The sequence below is a fragment of the Oncorhynchus masou genome, chromosome 14 (genome assembly GCF_036934945.1).
Source record: "Oncorhynchus masou masou isolate Uvic2021 chromosome 14, UVic_Omas_1.1, whole genome shotgun sequence".
Taxonomy (NCBI): domain Eukaryota; kingdom Metazoa; phylum Chordata; class Actinopteri; order Salmoniformes; family Salmonidae; genus Oncorhynchus; species Oncorhynchus masou.
This window is the reverse complement of record NC_088225.1, coordinates 33,542,713-33,557,644: the sequence shown is the minus strand read 5'-3', so window position 1 is coordinate 33,557,644 and position 14,932 is coordinate 33,542,713. Positions and strand designations below refer to the sequence as shown.

At 43.0% G+C, this 14,932-nt stretch overlaps 1 protein-coding gene and 1 long non-coding RNA gene across 4 annotated transcripts in view; one reads left to right on the top strand and one right to left on the bottom strand.

Moving 5' to 3' along the window:
* Positions 1-14,932, bottom strand: part of LOC135554772 (uncharacterized) — a 100,030-nt gene that overhangs the window by 79,478 nt on the left and 5,620 nt on the right. The window lies entirely within an intron of this gene.
* LOC135554768 (uncharacterized) lies at positions 6,684-11,629 on the top strand. 3 transcript variants are annotated; one of them, XR_010457734.1, is made up of 6 exons: positions 6,684-6,840; positions 7,035-7,201; positions 7,474-7,584; positions 7,739-7,891; positions 7,982-9,491; positions 9,644-11,627. XR_010457734.1 is itself a non-coding variant. In XM_064987201.1 (5 exons), exons 1-5 carry the CDS (start codon positions 6,723-6,725, stop codon positions 8,579-8,581), a joined length of 1,149 nt encoding a protein of 382 aa, XP_064843273.1. In that variant the 5' UTR covers positions 6,684-6,722; the 3' UTR covers positions 8,582-11,627. The 3 variants fall into 3 exon arrangements, 1 of the variants encoding a protein (XP_064843273.1); XR_010457735.1 differs by having other exon boundaries at positions 7,474-7,600; positions 7,982-11,629; XM_064987201.1 differs by having other exon boundaries at positions 7,982-11,627.

The window sequence follows — 14,932 nt, the reverse complement described above, 5'->3', positions numbered from 1 at the left end:
TGAGAGAACTTGGGAAGGTTGAACACCAGACGGGCTGCGGCGTTCTGGATGAGTTGTAGGGGTTTAATGGCACAGGCAGGGAGCCCAGCCAACAGCGAGTTGCAGTAATCCAGACGGGAGATGACAAGTGCCTGGATTAGGACCTGCGCCGCTTCCTGTGTGAGGCAGGGTCGTACTCTGCGGATGTTGTAGAGCATGAACCTACAGGAACGGGCCACCGCCTTGATGTTAGTTGAGAACGACAGGGTGTTGTCCAAGATCACGCCAAGGTTCTTAGCGCTCTGGGAGGAGGACACAATGGAGTTGTCAACCGTGATGGCGAGATCATGGAACGGGCAGTCCTTCCCCGGGAGGAAGAGCAGCTCCGTCTTGCCGAGGTTCAGCTTGAGGTGGTGATCCGTCATCCACACTGATATGTCTGCCAGACATGCAGAGATGCGATTCGCCACCTGGTCATCAGAAGGGGGAAAGGAGAAGATTAATTGTGTGTCGTCTGCATAGCAATGATAGGAGAGACCATGTGAGGTTATGACAGAGCCAAGTGACTTGGTGTATAGCGAGAATAGGAGAGGGCCTAGAACAGAGCCCTGGGGGACACCAGTGGTGAGAGCGCGTGGCGAGGAGACAGATTCTCGCCACGCCACCTGGTAGGAGCGACCTGTCAGGTAGGACGCAATCCAAGCGTGGGCCGCGCCGGAGATGCCCAACTCGGAGAGGGTGGAGAGGAGGATCTGATGGTTCACAGTATCGAAGGCAGCCGATAGGTCTAGAAGGATGAGAGCAGAGGAGAGAGAGTTAGCTTTAGCAGTGCGGAGCGCCTCCGTGATACAGAGAAGAGCAGTCTCAGTTGAATGACTAGTCTTGAAACCTGACTGATTTGGATCAAGAAGGTCATTCTGAGAGAGATAGCGGGAGAGCTGGCCAAGGACGGCACGTTCAAGAGTTTTGGAGAGAAAAGAAAGAAGGGATACTGGTCTGTAGTTGTTGACATCGGAGGGATCGAGTGTAGGTTTTTTCAGAAGGGGTGCAACTCTCGCTCTCTTGAAGACGGAAGGGACGTAGCCAGCGGTCAGGGATGAGTTGATGAGCGAGGTGAGGTAAGGGAGAAGGTCTCCGGAAATGGTCTGGAGAAGAGAGGAGGGGATAGGGTCAAGCGGGCAGGTTGTTGGGCGGCCGGCCGTCACACCACAATATCATCCACTAAAGAACTTGAGAATCACCCACCACAATATCATCCACTAAAGAAGTTGAGAATCACCCACCACAATATCATCCACTAAAGAAGTTGAGAATCACCCACCACAATATCATCCACTAAAGAAGTTGAGAATCACCCACCACAATATCATCCACTAAAGAAGTTGAGAATCACCCACCACAATATCATCCACTAAAGAAGTTGATAATCACCCACCACAATATCATCCACTAAAGAATTTGAGAATCACCCACCACCAGGACAAACTAAGGAAACACATTTTTTATGTAACAAAAAGGTGACATGGTATCGGTTAACCTCCATTTTGTTTCATTAGTGTAAGGTTAGGAAAAGGGCTTAGCTACAATGCTACAGTTGTCAACACTGGTTGTCCCTGACATTACCACCAAATCTAGCCACAACGGTAGAAATGTAAACAGACCATCAGTCCCGACATACCAGCAGTATCATACCACCGGTTTACAGTTTGTGAGCAACGACCAATCAGATGAGGGAGTGTGATGATGTATAAAAACATTTCTTACATCCTAACGCCAGAGGTTCTAGTTAAAATAAATAAATACAACATTTGTACGTCTTTTTTTTGGTGATGTCGATTTATTCTCCTTTCTGCAGTTTCTTCTTCTCCAGTTCACTACCCGTACAGGTACAGTAGGTAGCAGCATGTCCATTCAATTTGTGGGAACGCCTCTCAGCCTGAGTAAGGAGATATAGAATGAAGAAATGGGAGTTTTTTTTTTTTTGTCAATTTACTATTTTAGTTGTGTGGATGAAGTTAGTTTCACGTATGGATTATCTTTTTAACTTGTATTTTCAACCCCTGTCCAGTTGGTGGTGCAAATAAGCCTTTTTTTGGATGTAGTTCACCATAAAACCCACAGAAGGAGAAGAGGGGGAGGTTCTTGGGTTTCTTTTTTCGTTTCTGCCATCCAGAGGGAGCGTGCGCTCCGTACCACGTGACTGGGACAAGAACTGTGACTTGCTTTCCTCTCCGGAGCTGTTGAATGGAGTGATAACTGGAGGGGCGTTAAGTGTTGAGGAGAGTTAACTGAAGTTGAAGACACAGACCAGGTGGACAGCGTGATAAAACAGAGAAGAGTTCGACTGAGTTTTGATGCAGATTATTTTACCAGGTCAAGTTAGGATGTGTCAGTTATCCCGTGAGAGGTTTTGTCCTAAACCCATTACGGTGTTTTAGGTGTCAAGCTTATTGTCATGTGGCAGCAGTGTGTAGGAGGGAGATTCCTAGATGTGAGAAGTGTGCAGGGTGACATGAGACAAATGAATGTGTAGTATCGGTGTAAAACATTGTGTAAACTGTAGGGGTACCCATGGTGGTGGAGATCAGACATGTCTGGTGCGAGAAAGGCAGGTTGCCAGGATCAGAGTAGTGCAGAAGGTGTTGTATGCTGAGGCAGTGTAGAGGAAGATGGTTCCAGGATGAGTAAGCCGAGGCCATTGGGGAGTGATGGGGAATAACGTGCTTTAATAAGGTGGGTTTCTTAGCGTTCATAGCCATGATTATCAACTGCACTGACGCAGGAGTGGAATCACAGAGGATAGATGTTGTGGTGGCAGCTGCAGAGAAGTACTAGGGTGTACGAGATTTTACTGCAGAAGAGTTACAAGATGTTTTGAAGGATTGTGACCCATCCTCCCAGGCTGCTCTCCTGGAGTAGGATCAGATAAGGTCAAAGTCGTGGTGAGGTTTTATGGCCACAGGAAGATGTTTTGGGTTGGGGTGATGTCGACGGGGGGAGGGGGGTATTTTTTTTAAATGTATTATTCATTATTTTATAAATGTAGAACCCTCAGCCCCTCTACTTCCCACGGCTATGGGGCAGGGTTAGTTAGTAGGTCAAAATAATTTTTAAAATCACAGTGTAATTCATTCAAACTACATAATGGTAGGCTGATACACAGTAGGTGGCAGCATGCCCCTAGAACAATTGTTAGAAGAACAACAATAACATTTGGCCTCACACTCCAGAACACTAGGTGGCGCCAAGGGGTTTGTGCTGATTGTACAGCCGGTTAAATGGTGTCCCTTGACAAGGCAAGAACAAGAAGTATGTCAGGAGAAGTGCAGTATTATCATAAGGTGACTTATACTTGGAAATGGAGGGAAAAGAGTGGCAGAGGAGGTCTAAGAGCGAGAGGGAGGAAGAGGGTGAACTTGAGTCGGTTAAAAATGGTGGGGGGAAAAAAGAGGGTGGTCGGTGTGGTGAAGTTATCGGAGCCCGAGGCGTGCACCGAGAGTCAGGATAAAGATGAGCCTGTGGACAGCAGGAGTGAAGTTTTTGGAAAAAAAGTGGACGCCTGCCTTTTTGGCTGATCCATTTGTGGTTTCAGGGTGGGTGAAAACAGAGTTGGGTGCTGTGGAATCGGTGAGGGTAACCAGAAGTGGTCTTGTGGTAATTGTACGTGTTTCTGCTGGTCAGAGGGAGCAGGTGCTCCACGTTACGGGGACAAGAGGTGTGAATTGTTTTGCTCTCAAGAAAAGGGTGCCATTGAAAGGAGTGACTTATTTTATTTTACCTTTATTTAACTAGGCAAGTCAGTTAAGAACTAATTCTTATTTTCAATGACGGCCTAGGAACAGTGGGTTAACTGCCTGTTCAGGGGCAGAACGACAGATTTGTACTTTGTCAGCTCGGGGGTTTGAACTCTCAACCATATGATTACTAGTCCAATGCTCTAACCACTAGGCTACGCTGCCGCCCCATTACTGGGGTAGCGGTAAAAGCTGACCAACTGAAGGGGAAGATTCGTGACGCTCGTCGTGTGAGTGGAGAAACAGAAGAGTCATTGTTTGTTCTTTTGAGTTTTGATGTTGAGTCTGCCCGACAAAGTGCTGTTCGGATATATGTTTTCATATACAAACTTTTGTGCCATCTACATTACATTGTTTCAGGTGTCAGGCTTATGGGCATGTGGCAGCAGTGTGTAGGAGAGAGGTTCCTAGGTGTGCAGAAGGGCATGTGACAGCAGTGTGTAGGAGTGAGGTTCCTAGGTGTGCAGAAGGGCATGAGACAAAGGAATGTGTAGCATTGGGGAAAGTAGTGGTATGTGTTAATTGTAGCAGTGCCCATGGGGCTGGGGATCAGAAATGTCCCATGCGAGAGAGGCAGGTTGAGGTTTCCAGGGTTAGAGTAGGGCAGACGTTGTCATACACTGAGGCAGTGAAAAAAGTAGAGGAAGATGGGTGAAGGGGGAGGGATCCTGAGAGGAGTGGTGTGAGTAGTAGATCTGTACCATTACAGAGGGATAAACCAACAAGTGATGTACAGTTGAAGTCAGAAGTACATACACCTTAGCCAAATACATTTAAACTCAGTTTTTCACAATTCCTGACATTTTAATCCCAGTAAAAATTCCCTGTCTTAGGTCAGTTAGGACTACCACTTTATTTTAAGAATGTGAAATGTCAGAATAATAGTAGAGGATTATTTATTTCAGCTTGTATTTCTTTCATCACATTTCCAGTTGGTCAGAAGTTTACATACACTCAAATAGTATTTGGTAGCATTGCCTTTGAATTGTTTAACTTGGGTCAAAGGTTTTGGGTAGCCTTCCACAAGCTTCCCACAATAAGTTGGGTGAATTTTGGCCCATTCCTTCTGACAGAATTGGTGTAACTGAGTCGGGTTTGTAAGCCTCCTTGTTCGCACACGCTTTTTCAGTTCTGCCCACAAATTTTCTGTAGGATTGAGGTCGGGGCTTTTTGATGGTCACTCCAATACTTTGACTTTGTTTTCCTTAAGCCATTTTGTCACAACTTTGGAAGTATGCTTGGTGTCGTTGTCCATTTGGAAGACCCATTTGCGACCAAGCTTTAACTTCCTGACTGATGTCTTGAGATGTTGCTTCAATATATCCACATAATTTTCCAACCTCATGATTCTATCTATTTTGTGAAGTGCCCCAGTCCTTCCTGCAGCAAAGCACCCCCACAACATGATGCTGCCACCCCCATGCTTCATGGTTGGGATGGTGTTTTTCAGCTTGCAAGCCTCCCACTTTTTCCTCCAAACATAACGATGGTCATTATAGCATAACAGTTCTATTTTTGTTTCATCAGACCAGAGGACATTTCTCCAAAAAGTATGATCTTTGTCCCCATGTGTTGTTGCAAACCGTAGTCTGGCTTTTTTATGGTGGTTTTGGAGCAGTGGCTTCTTCCTTGCTGAGTGGCCTTTCAGGTTATATCGATATTGAACTTGTTTTACTATGGATATAGATACTTTTGTACCTGTTTCCTCCAGCATTTTCACAAGGTTGTTTGCTGTTGTTCTGGGATTGATTTTCATTTTTCGCACCAAAGTATGTTCATATCTAGGAGACAGTCTCCTTCCTGAGTGGTATGATGGCTGCGTGGTCCCATGGTGTTTATACTTGTGTACTATTGTTTGTACAGATGAACGTGGTACCTTCAGGCATTTGGAAATTGCTCCCAAGGATGAACCAGACGTGTGAAGGTCTGCTATTTTTTTTTCCGAGATCTTGGCTGATTTCTTTTGATTTTCCCATAATGTCAAGCAAAGAGGCAATGAGTTTGAAGATAGGCCTTGAAATAAATCCACAGGTACACCTCCAATTGGCTCAAATGATGTCAAATAGTCAGAAGCTTCTAAAACCATAAAATCATTTTCTGGAATTTTCCAAGCTGTTTAAAGGCACAGTCAACTTAGTGTATATAAACTTCTGACCCACTGGAATTTTGATACAGTGTCTGTAATTGTTGGAAAAATGTATTGTGTCATGCACAAAATAGATGTCCTAACCGACTTGCCGAAACTATATTTTGTTAACAAGAAATTTGTGGAGTGGTTGAAAAATGAGTTTTAATGAATGTAAACTTCCGACTTGGGAGTTTTGGCATTTTATAGTAATCGTTATCAACTGTTCTGCAGGGATGGAACGTACGTCGCAGAAAATAGAAGTTGTGGTGGCAGCTGCAGAGAGGTCTTTGGGTGTGCGTGACTTGACATCAGAATAATTACAGGGTGTGTTACGTGGTGGTATCCCATCCTTTCAGGCTGTTGGCCTGAAGTAGGACTAAATATATATATTTTTTATTTTAACTCTGCAAGTCAGTTAAGAACAAATTCTTATTTTCAATGACGGCCAAGGAACAGTGGGTTAACTGCCTTGTTCAGGGGCAGAATGACAGATTTGGACCTTGTCAGTCCAGGGATTTGACCGAGCAACCTTTCAGTTACTGGCTCAATGCTCTAACCACTAGGCTACCCTGCCACCCCAATAGCGGAGCATGGTATTTATTATTATTTTGTGAGTGTAGTGTGAAATTGTAGGGCATTTGTTATACTTTGCTATAAAAAAAATATAACAAAATAGAAGGGATATACTCCAGTCTCATGGTAGCGGTAAACCTAATCGGAGAAGAACAGTAGGTGGCAGTGTATGCTGCGAAAGGTTGAATGCGATCCGCCAACCCAATCTCAAAGAAGAAGAACCTATTCGCTAACGCCGCATTTTCGAAATGGCATATCTCGAGTTCAAGTTTGAGGACGAAATAACTAAATACATTCGGGAACAAGAATTGGCAACGTCACTGAAATTCGTAATATTGGGAAAGGACAAAAGTTTTGGACAAAAGGGTACGTTGTCTTGTCTTTATTTAATTTTATAACGAGTAGCTAACTTTTGCTACTCTCATCTAAAATGATGCTAGCTAAGTTAGCTAGCATAACAGATTCCATTCCAAGCGCTCGACCAGGGAGAAACTTTGTTAGTTTCCCTACAAGCCTATCGTTCTAATAGTAATATATCATATTGTTGACCTTTTTAACAGATGCACAGCCTTTGGCACGGAAAAAACTCAGCTGGGAGAGTAAAAGTATCCCGTTCAATGGTGTTCCGTTTCAAGTTGTTGGCACAAAGACGTATGAATGCCACCAGGGCAAAGACAGACAGACAAAAGCCAAAGAGAAATATGCTGCTGAAAGAGACAAGAAGGAAGTAAGTTCATAGACGAATCACTGTCATTTACACCACACACTTTATATAACATTTAATTAGAATAATGTTGAAGGACTAACAGTGGATTGTTCCTCAATAAGATGGGTCTTTAAAGGGTTGTCCTAACGCTGTGGTCACTAAAGAGGCCATGGCACTTATTGCAAGAGTATGTAGGTGGGGTTAGGCTGGTGAGTTTCCCTGTACACTGTAAAGAGCTTTGGGTATCTAGAAAAGTGCTATAAAAGTCAAATGTATTATTATATCTTCTGTAGCTTGAAGACCATGCTTTTGTAAAGAGACGGAAACTGGTACAACATACCAAAAAGGTGGACTGCAAGGCTATAATAAACATCGCCCACGTTATCCGCTTTCCTGATTTTAAGGTAAACATGAAACAAGGTATGCACTCAAGGTCTAGGTCTGTCTAAAAATAATAATAAATGTAACAGAATTGAGCTGGATATGTAAACACAACCTGTGAATCAGTCTAACATAGTACCAGTACATATGTAACAAATACCTCCTTTTCATGTCTAGATTGAGGAAAGTACAGTGCGCTCTAAAAAGGAGGCCTCCCAAACTCTGAAGGCAGCACTAAGTGAAACACCCAGCTCCGTGAAGGCAGAGGTTGTCTACTGCGTTAGGTTCCCCTCCCTCTCTGAGCACAGCTCACATGCAGTTGTTGGCGAGGTAAATATAACTATAGAACCTATATAATAGTGTTGGTTAAGTTACCCCCTTACCTCTTTATGATAAACCCATGTGTTCTTTCTCCAACAGGCAGCTCATGTTAGGGAAGCTGTAGATGCCAGGCTGAGAGAGAAGATTGAGCAGCTGACTCTGTCTGGTGTGAGAAAGATGACTGAAATGAAGTGTCATCTGAACACCTTTGTAGTGGAAGAGCTTTTCCTTGGAGAGCAGCCCCCTCCACCTACTCGCAGGCGCTATTACCCCACTGACAGTGACATAAGAAATGTCATGTTTAAGACCAAGCGGGCCACCGGAGACTCCAACATTGACCGTCCATACGAAGGTCCATCTGGCAGAGGAAAGAAGAGGTCCTCTAGGAAGCTGTTGCGGTTACGGAGGCAATGTGCAGGATATCTTAAAGAGATCACAGAACTCACTTATCATCTGGAAGAGGAACAGTACGTGACTGACCTGTCTTCACAGCTCAGAAGCGTGTTGCTGGATATGAAGGCCCATGTTCCACAGGATAAAGACCTTCCACTGACCTTTTCTCCAAGGAAGAGAAAAGCTGAGATGGACATGGATCTCATTCCAACCAAGAGTGCATCACACCCTTTCATAGATGGGTTAGAACAGCACACAGAGGACATAGTGAGTGTGGATACCTTGTTGGCATTGAGCCTAGGGTAGTAGGGCGGTGTGGATACCTTGTTGGCATTGAGCCTAGGGTAGTAGGGCTGAGTGGATACCTTGTTGGCATTGAACCTAGGGTAGTAGGGCTGCGTGGATACCTTGTTGGCATTGAGCCTAGGGTAGTAGGGCTGCGTGGATACCTTGTTGGTATTGAGCCTAGGTTAGTCGGGCTGAGTGGATACCTTGTTGGCATTGAGCCTAGGGTAGTAGGGCTGCGTGGATATCTTGTTGGCATTGAGCCTAGATTAGTAGGGCTGCGTGCATACCTTGTTGGCATTGAGCCTAGGGTAGTAGGGCTGAGTGGATACCTTGTTGGCATTGAGCCTAGGGTAGTAGGGCTGAGTGGATACCTTGTTTGCATTGAGCCTAGGGTAGTAGGGCTGCGTGGATACCTTGTTAGTATTGAGCCTAGGGTAGTAGGGCTGCGTGGATACCTTGTTGGTATTTAGCCTAGGGTAGTAGGGCTGAGTGGATACCTTGTTGGCATTGAGCCTAGGGTAGTAGGGCTGCGTGGATACCTTGTTGGCATTGAGCCTAGGGTAGTAGGGCTGCGTGGATACGTTGTTGGTATTTACACTAAGTTGACTGTGCCTTTAAACAGCTTGGAAAATTCCAGAAAATTATGTTATGGTTTTAGAAGCTTCTGACTAATTGACATCATTTGAGCCAATTGGAGGTGTACCTGTGGATTTATTTCAAGGCCCACCTTCAAACTCATTGCCTCTTTGCTTGACATCATTGGAAAATCAAAAGAAATCAGCCAAGATCTCAGATCCCACATGTCTGGTTCATCCTTGGGAGCAATTTCCAAATGCCTGAAGGTACCAAGTTCATCTGTACAAACAATAGTACGCAAGTATAAACACCATGGGACCACGCAGCCATCATACCATTCAGGAAGGAGACTGTCTCCTAGATATGAACGTACTTTGGTGCGAAAAATGGAAATCAATCCCAGAACAACAGCAAACAAACAACCTTGTGAAAATGCTGGAGGAAACAGGTACAAAAGTATCTATGTCCACAGTAAAACAAGTTCATATCGATATAACCTGAAAGGTCTCCTAGATGTGAAATGGCCAGCTAGATTAAAGTTATACTGTTACATTAACAACTTCATAGAAACATGTTGTTTTCTCATCTGTGATGGAAAACAAATGCATGACTATAGTAAGTCATTGAGGAGGCATATAAACACACTGTTCCACTCATCTGCAGCTACTCTGTACTTGTATTGTATTATGGTCTGTCCTGATGCCTCGTCACTTTACCCTGCACATTTCTCCTTGACCTGGTACTTCCTGTATATAGTTGCACATTTATCTCCTTGACCTGGTACTTCCTGTATATAGTTGCACATTCTCCTTGACCTGGTACTTCCTGTATATAGTTGCACATTGATCTGGTAATCCCTGTATATAGCTGCACATTGATCTGGTACTTCCTGTATATAGTCGCACATTGACCTGGTACTGGTAATCCCTGTAAATAGCTGCACATTGATCTGGTAATCCCTGTATATAGTTGCACATTGATCTGGTAATCCCTGTATATAGTTGCACATTGATCTGGTACTGGTAATCCCTGTATATAGCTGCACATTGATCTGGTAATCCCTGTATATAGTTGCACATTGATCTGGTAATCCCTGTATATAGCTGCACATTGATCTGGTAATCCCTGTATATAGTTGCACATTGATCTGGTAATCCCTGTATATAGTTGCACATTGATCTGGTAATCCCTGTATATAGTTGCACATTGATCTGGTAATCCCTGTATATAGTTGCACATTGATCTGGTAATCCCTGTATATAGTTGCACATTGATCTGGTACTGGTAATCCCTGTATATAGTTGCACATTGATCTGGTAATCCCTGTATATAGTTGCACATTGATCTGGTAATCCCTGTATATAGTTGCACATTGATCTGGTAATCCCTGTATATAGTTGCACATTGATCTGGTACTGGTAATCCCTGTATATAGTTGCACATTGATCTGGTAATCCCTGTATATAGCTGCACATTGATCTGGTAATCCCTGTATATAGCTGCACATTGATCTGGTAATCCCTGTATATAGCTGCACATTGATCTGGTAATCCCTGTATATAGCTGCACATTGATCTGGTAATCCCTGTATATAGCTGCACATTGATCTGGTAATCCCTGTATATAGTTGCACATTGATCTGCTACTGGTAATCCCTGTATATAGCTGCACATTGATCTGGTAATCCCTGTATATAGCTGCACATTGATCTGGTAATCCCTGTATATAGTTGCACATTGATCTGGTACTGGTAATCCCTGTATATAGTTGCACATTGATCTGGTAATCCCTGTATATAGCTGCACATTGATCTGGTACTCCCTGTATATAGCTGCACATTGATCTGGTAATCCCTGTATATAGTTGCACATTGATCTGGTAATCCCTGTATATAGCTGCACATTGATCTGGTAATCCCTGTATATAGCTGCACATTGATCTGGTAATCCCTGTATATAGTTGCACATTGATCTGGTAATTCCTGTATATTGTGTTATTATTGTGTATTCTATTCCTCTTGTTACAATCCCCATGTTTTTTTAAATATTTTTAAACTTTGAATCGTTGTGAAGGCCTGTAAGCAAGAATTACCCGTTATATTCGGCGCATGTGACAAATAAAATTTGTTTTGAAGTGCCCAAATAAAGTAACAGGGTTGCCCCTTAAAATTGTTGACGTTTAATCTTCAATCAGACCATTTCTAAATATGCATTAATGACCGTTTCTTTGAAGCTGTGTACGTGTTACTTGTGGATTTTTTTTGAAAACAAAAATTGAAAATCAAGATGTATCAATTTGTTTGTTTTTATAATGGCATGTAGATATTGGAGTAAACCTATTTTGGGTTAAAACAACTAACTATGAGTAAATGCCAACATGATTAGTTTGCAATCTGATTGAGTGGTTGATCTGGTTGAGTGCATTGTTTTACAACTAAATATTCCCTTTCCTTCAATAAGCAACCTGGTCTCGGAGCGTTTGGTATTATTCTGTACGTAAATCCGAGATACTACATTTTTAGTATATGTTTCGTATGGTATATATTAATCTGGGGATGTCCAGCACCCATTCCGTATGATATTTTACAAATTTGCAGAAAGCATGCTATGTTACGAATTCAAGCTAGGTGGGTAATGTTAGGGGAAGGGTTAGCTAACATGCTAAGTAGCTAAAATGCTAAAGTTGTCCGTGATGAGATTCAAACTCACAACCTTTGGCTGTGTGTTATACACCTACGCAGCCACCTGACTGCAGTAGCCATACCAAACGTAACATACGGTGCATTCAGAAAGTATTCAGACCCCTTTTACCTCATTTTGTTACGTTACAGCCTTATTCTAAAATGGATTAAATTAAACGTTCATCAATTTACACACCATACCCCCTAATGACAAAGTCAACAACCAAAAAAAAACCCGCTGATGATAATAGCGAAAACAGGTTTATATACATTTTTGCTCATTTGTAAAAAATAAAATAAAAATCTGAAACGGATACCTTATTTGCATAGGTTTTCCGACCCTTTGTGATGAGCCTTGAAATTAATCTCAGGTACAGCCTGTTTCCATTGATCAGCCTTGAGATGTTTCTTCAACTTGATTGGAGTGCACCTGTGTTGAATTCAATTGATTGGACATGATTTGGAAAGGCACACACCTGTCTATATAAGGTCCTACAGTTGACAGTGCACGTCAGAGCAAAAACCAAGCAATGAGGTCGAAGGAATTGTCCATAGAGCTCTGGGACAGGATTGTGTCGAGGCACAGATCTGGGGAAGGACACCAAAACATGTCTGAAGCATTGAATGTCCCCAAGAACACAGTGGCCTCCATCATTCTGAAATTGAGAAGTTTGGAACCATTAAGACTCTTGCTAGAGCTGGCCGCCCGGCCAAACTGAGCAATCGGGGGAGAAGGGCCTTGGTCAGGGAGGTGATCAAGAACCTGATGGTCACTCTGACAGAGCTCTAGAGTTCCTCTGTGGAGATGAGAGAACCTTCCGGAATGACAACCATCTCTGCAGCACTCCACCAATCAGGCCTTTTATGGTAGAGTGGCCTGATGGAAGCCACTCTTCAGTAAAAGGCACACATCAGCCCGCTTGGAGTTTGCCAAAAGGCATCTAAAGGACTAAAAGATTGGAAACAAATTCTCTGGTCGGATAACCAAGATTGAACTCGTAAGCCTGAATGTCAAGCGTCACGCCTGAATGAAACATGGCATCATCCCTACGGTGAAGCATGGTGGTGGCATGCTGTGGGGATGTTTTTCAGCGACAGGGACTGAGAATGTCCTTGAGTCTGAATGTTCTTGAGTGGCCCAGACAGAACCTGGACTTGAATTTGATCGAACATCTCTGGAGAGGCCTGAAAATAGCTGTGCAGCGACGCTCCCCATCCAACCTGACAGAGTTTGCGCGTATCTACAGAGATGAATGGGAGAAACTGCCAAAATACAGGTGTGCCAAGATTGTAGCATCATAACCAAGAAGACTGTGATCGCTGTCAAAGGTGCTTCAACAAGGTACAGAGTAAAGGGTTTGAATACTTATGTAAATGTAATATTTCCGTTTTTTTTTTTATTAATACATTTAGCCAACATTTCTAAACCTGTTTTTGTTCTGTCGTTATGGGGTTGTGGGAAGAAAAAAAACAGTTATCAACGTTAGAATAAGTCTGTAAAGTCAAGGGTTCTGGATACTTTCTGATTGCACTGTATCATACTAATTTGAGTGTCCTGGATTTCCACGTACTATGTTACGTCTTGTCTTTGAGACCAGGCTGGAATAAAATCCGATTACCACTTTGGCATTTAGAACAGGCCACTGTTGGTTTTATTATAGCTAATAAATAACCAAATCAATGAGGTAACGGAAACGTATGGCCTTTCTCTCAATTGGATTTTGCTCAACTCCTTCGTTCTCGCTCTCTGTCACTTTATTGATACAGATCATATGTAAACGACGAGAGGGAATTGGGATGAAATTCTCCACTCGCGCATTATCATGCAAATGATGTTTAAAGTGGTGGATTCCGAAATAAATGAGAAAAGTGATACAACCCAATTAAGTCAGTTGTGCAAGACGCTTTGTATGTAACCAACTCTTTTCTTAATCAACGTGGCAGGTTATGAGAATGAGGTTATCGTAACCTGCTATGTAAACGTACCATCAGTATTGCCTTGTTCACGTGCTAGTCAGAACTAGTCAACTCTGAAATGGTGACTTGCTAAATGATGCAGTTGAAGCGGCAGGTAGCCTAGTGGTTAGAGCGTTGGACTAGTAACCGAAAGGTCAAATCTGTCGTTCTGCCCCTGAACAGGCAGTTAACCCACTGTTCCAAGGCCGTCATTGAAAATAAGAAATTGTTTAACTGACTTACCTAGTTAAAGGTTAAAAAATACACGTGCTACGTTGACCATGGCAAGTTTCAGACATTTCTAGTTCCGACAAGAACGCGAACACCGGATAATGTAACTACATTGGCATACGTGTCATCACACTCCATCTGATTGGTCGGGAAGATGGGCCTTGTGGTAACTAGTGACGACCGCTTCACTGGTACCGTAAAATCATTTTTCATCAAGCTATTTATTGACGATTTTACTGATTGGGATTAAATAATCTGATTCTCGATCTTTAGGTAATAAAGTTACTTTTTTTTTTAGTCATCTGAATGTGATCACTGGAATACATTCCTATGTCCTACTCTTCTAGCACACCTACCTGTTTTGTTATGAGCCTGTCCGTTTTGTAATGAGCCTGTCCGTTTTGTAATGAGCCTGTCCGTTTTGTTATGAGCCTGTCCATTTTGTTATGAGCCTAGTCTAGCCAGTCCATTTTGTTATGAGCCTGTCCATTTTGTTATGGGCCTGTCCATTTTGTTATGAGCCTGTCCATTTTGTTATGAGCCTGTCCATTTTGTTATGAGCCTGTCCATTTTGTTATGAGCCTAGCCTGTCCATTTTGTTATGGGCCTGTCCATTTTGTTATGAGCCTGTCCGTTTTGTTATGAGCCTGTCCATTTTGTTATGGGCCTGTCCATTTTGTTATGAGCCTGTCCATTTTGTTATGAGCCTGTCCATTTTGTTATGGGCCTGTCCATTTTGTTATGGGCCTGTCCATTTTGTTATGAGCCTGTCCATTTTGTTATGAGCCTGTCCATTTTGTTATGAGCCTGTCCGTTTTGTTATGAGCCTGTCCATTTTGTTATGAGCCTGTCCATTTTGTTATGAGCCTAGTCTAGCCTGTCCATTTTGTTATGAGCCTGTCCATTTTGTTATGAGCCTAGTCTAG

Coding starts and splice junctions, on each gene's coding strand:
- LOC135554768 (XM_064987201.1), top strand. CDS start 6,723: ATGGCATATCTCGAGTTCAAGTTTGAGGACGAAATAACTAAATACATT. Junction 7,202..7,473: donor CTGAAAGAGACAAGAAGGAA/GTAAGTTCATAG, acceptor TATCTTCTGTAG/CTTGAAGACCATGCTTTTGT. Junction 7,585..7,738: donor TCCGCTTTCCTGATTTTAAG/GTAAACATGAAA, acceptor TTTCATGTCTAG/ATTGAGGAAAGTACAGTGCG.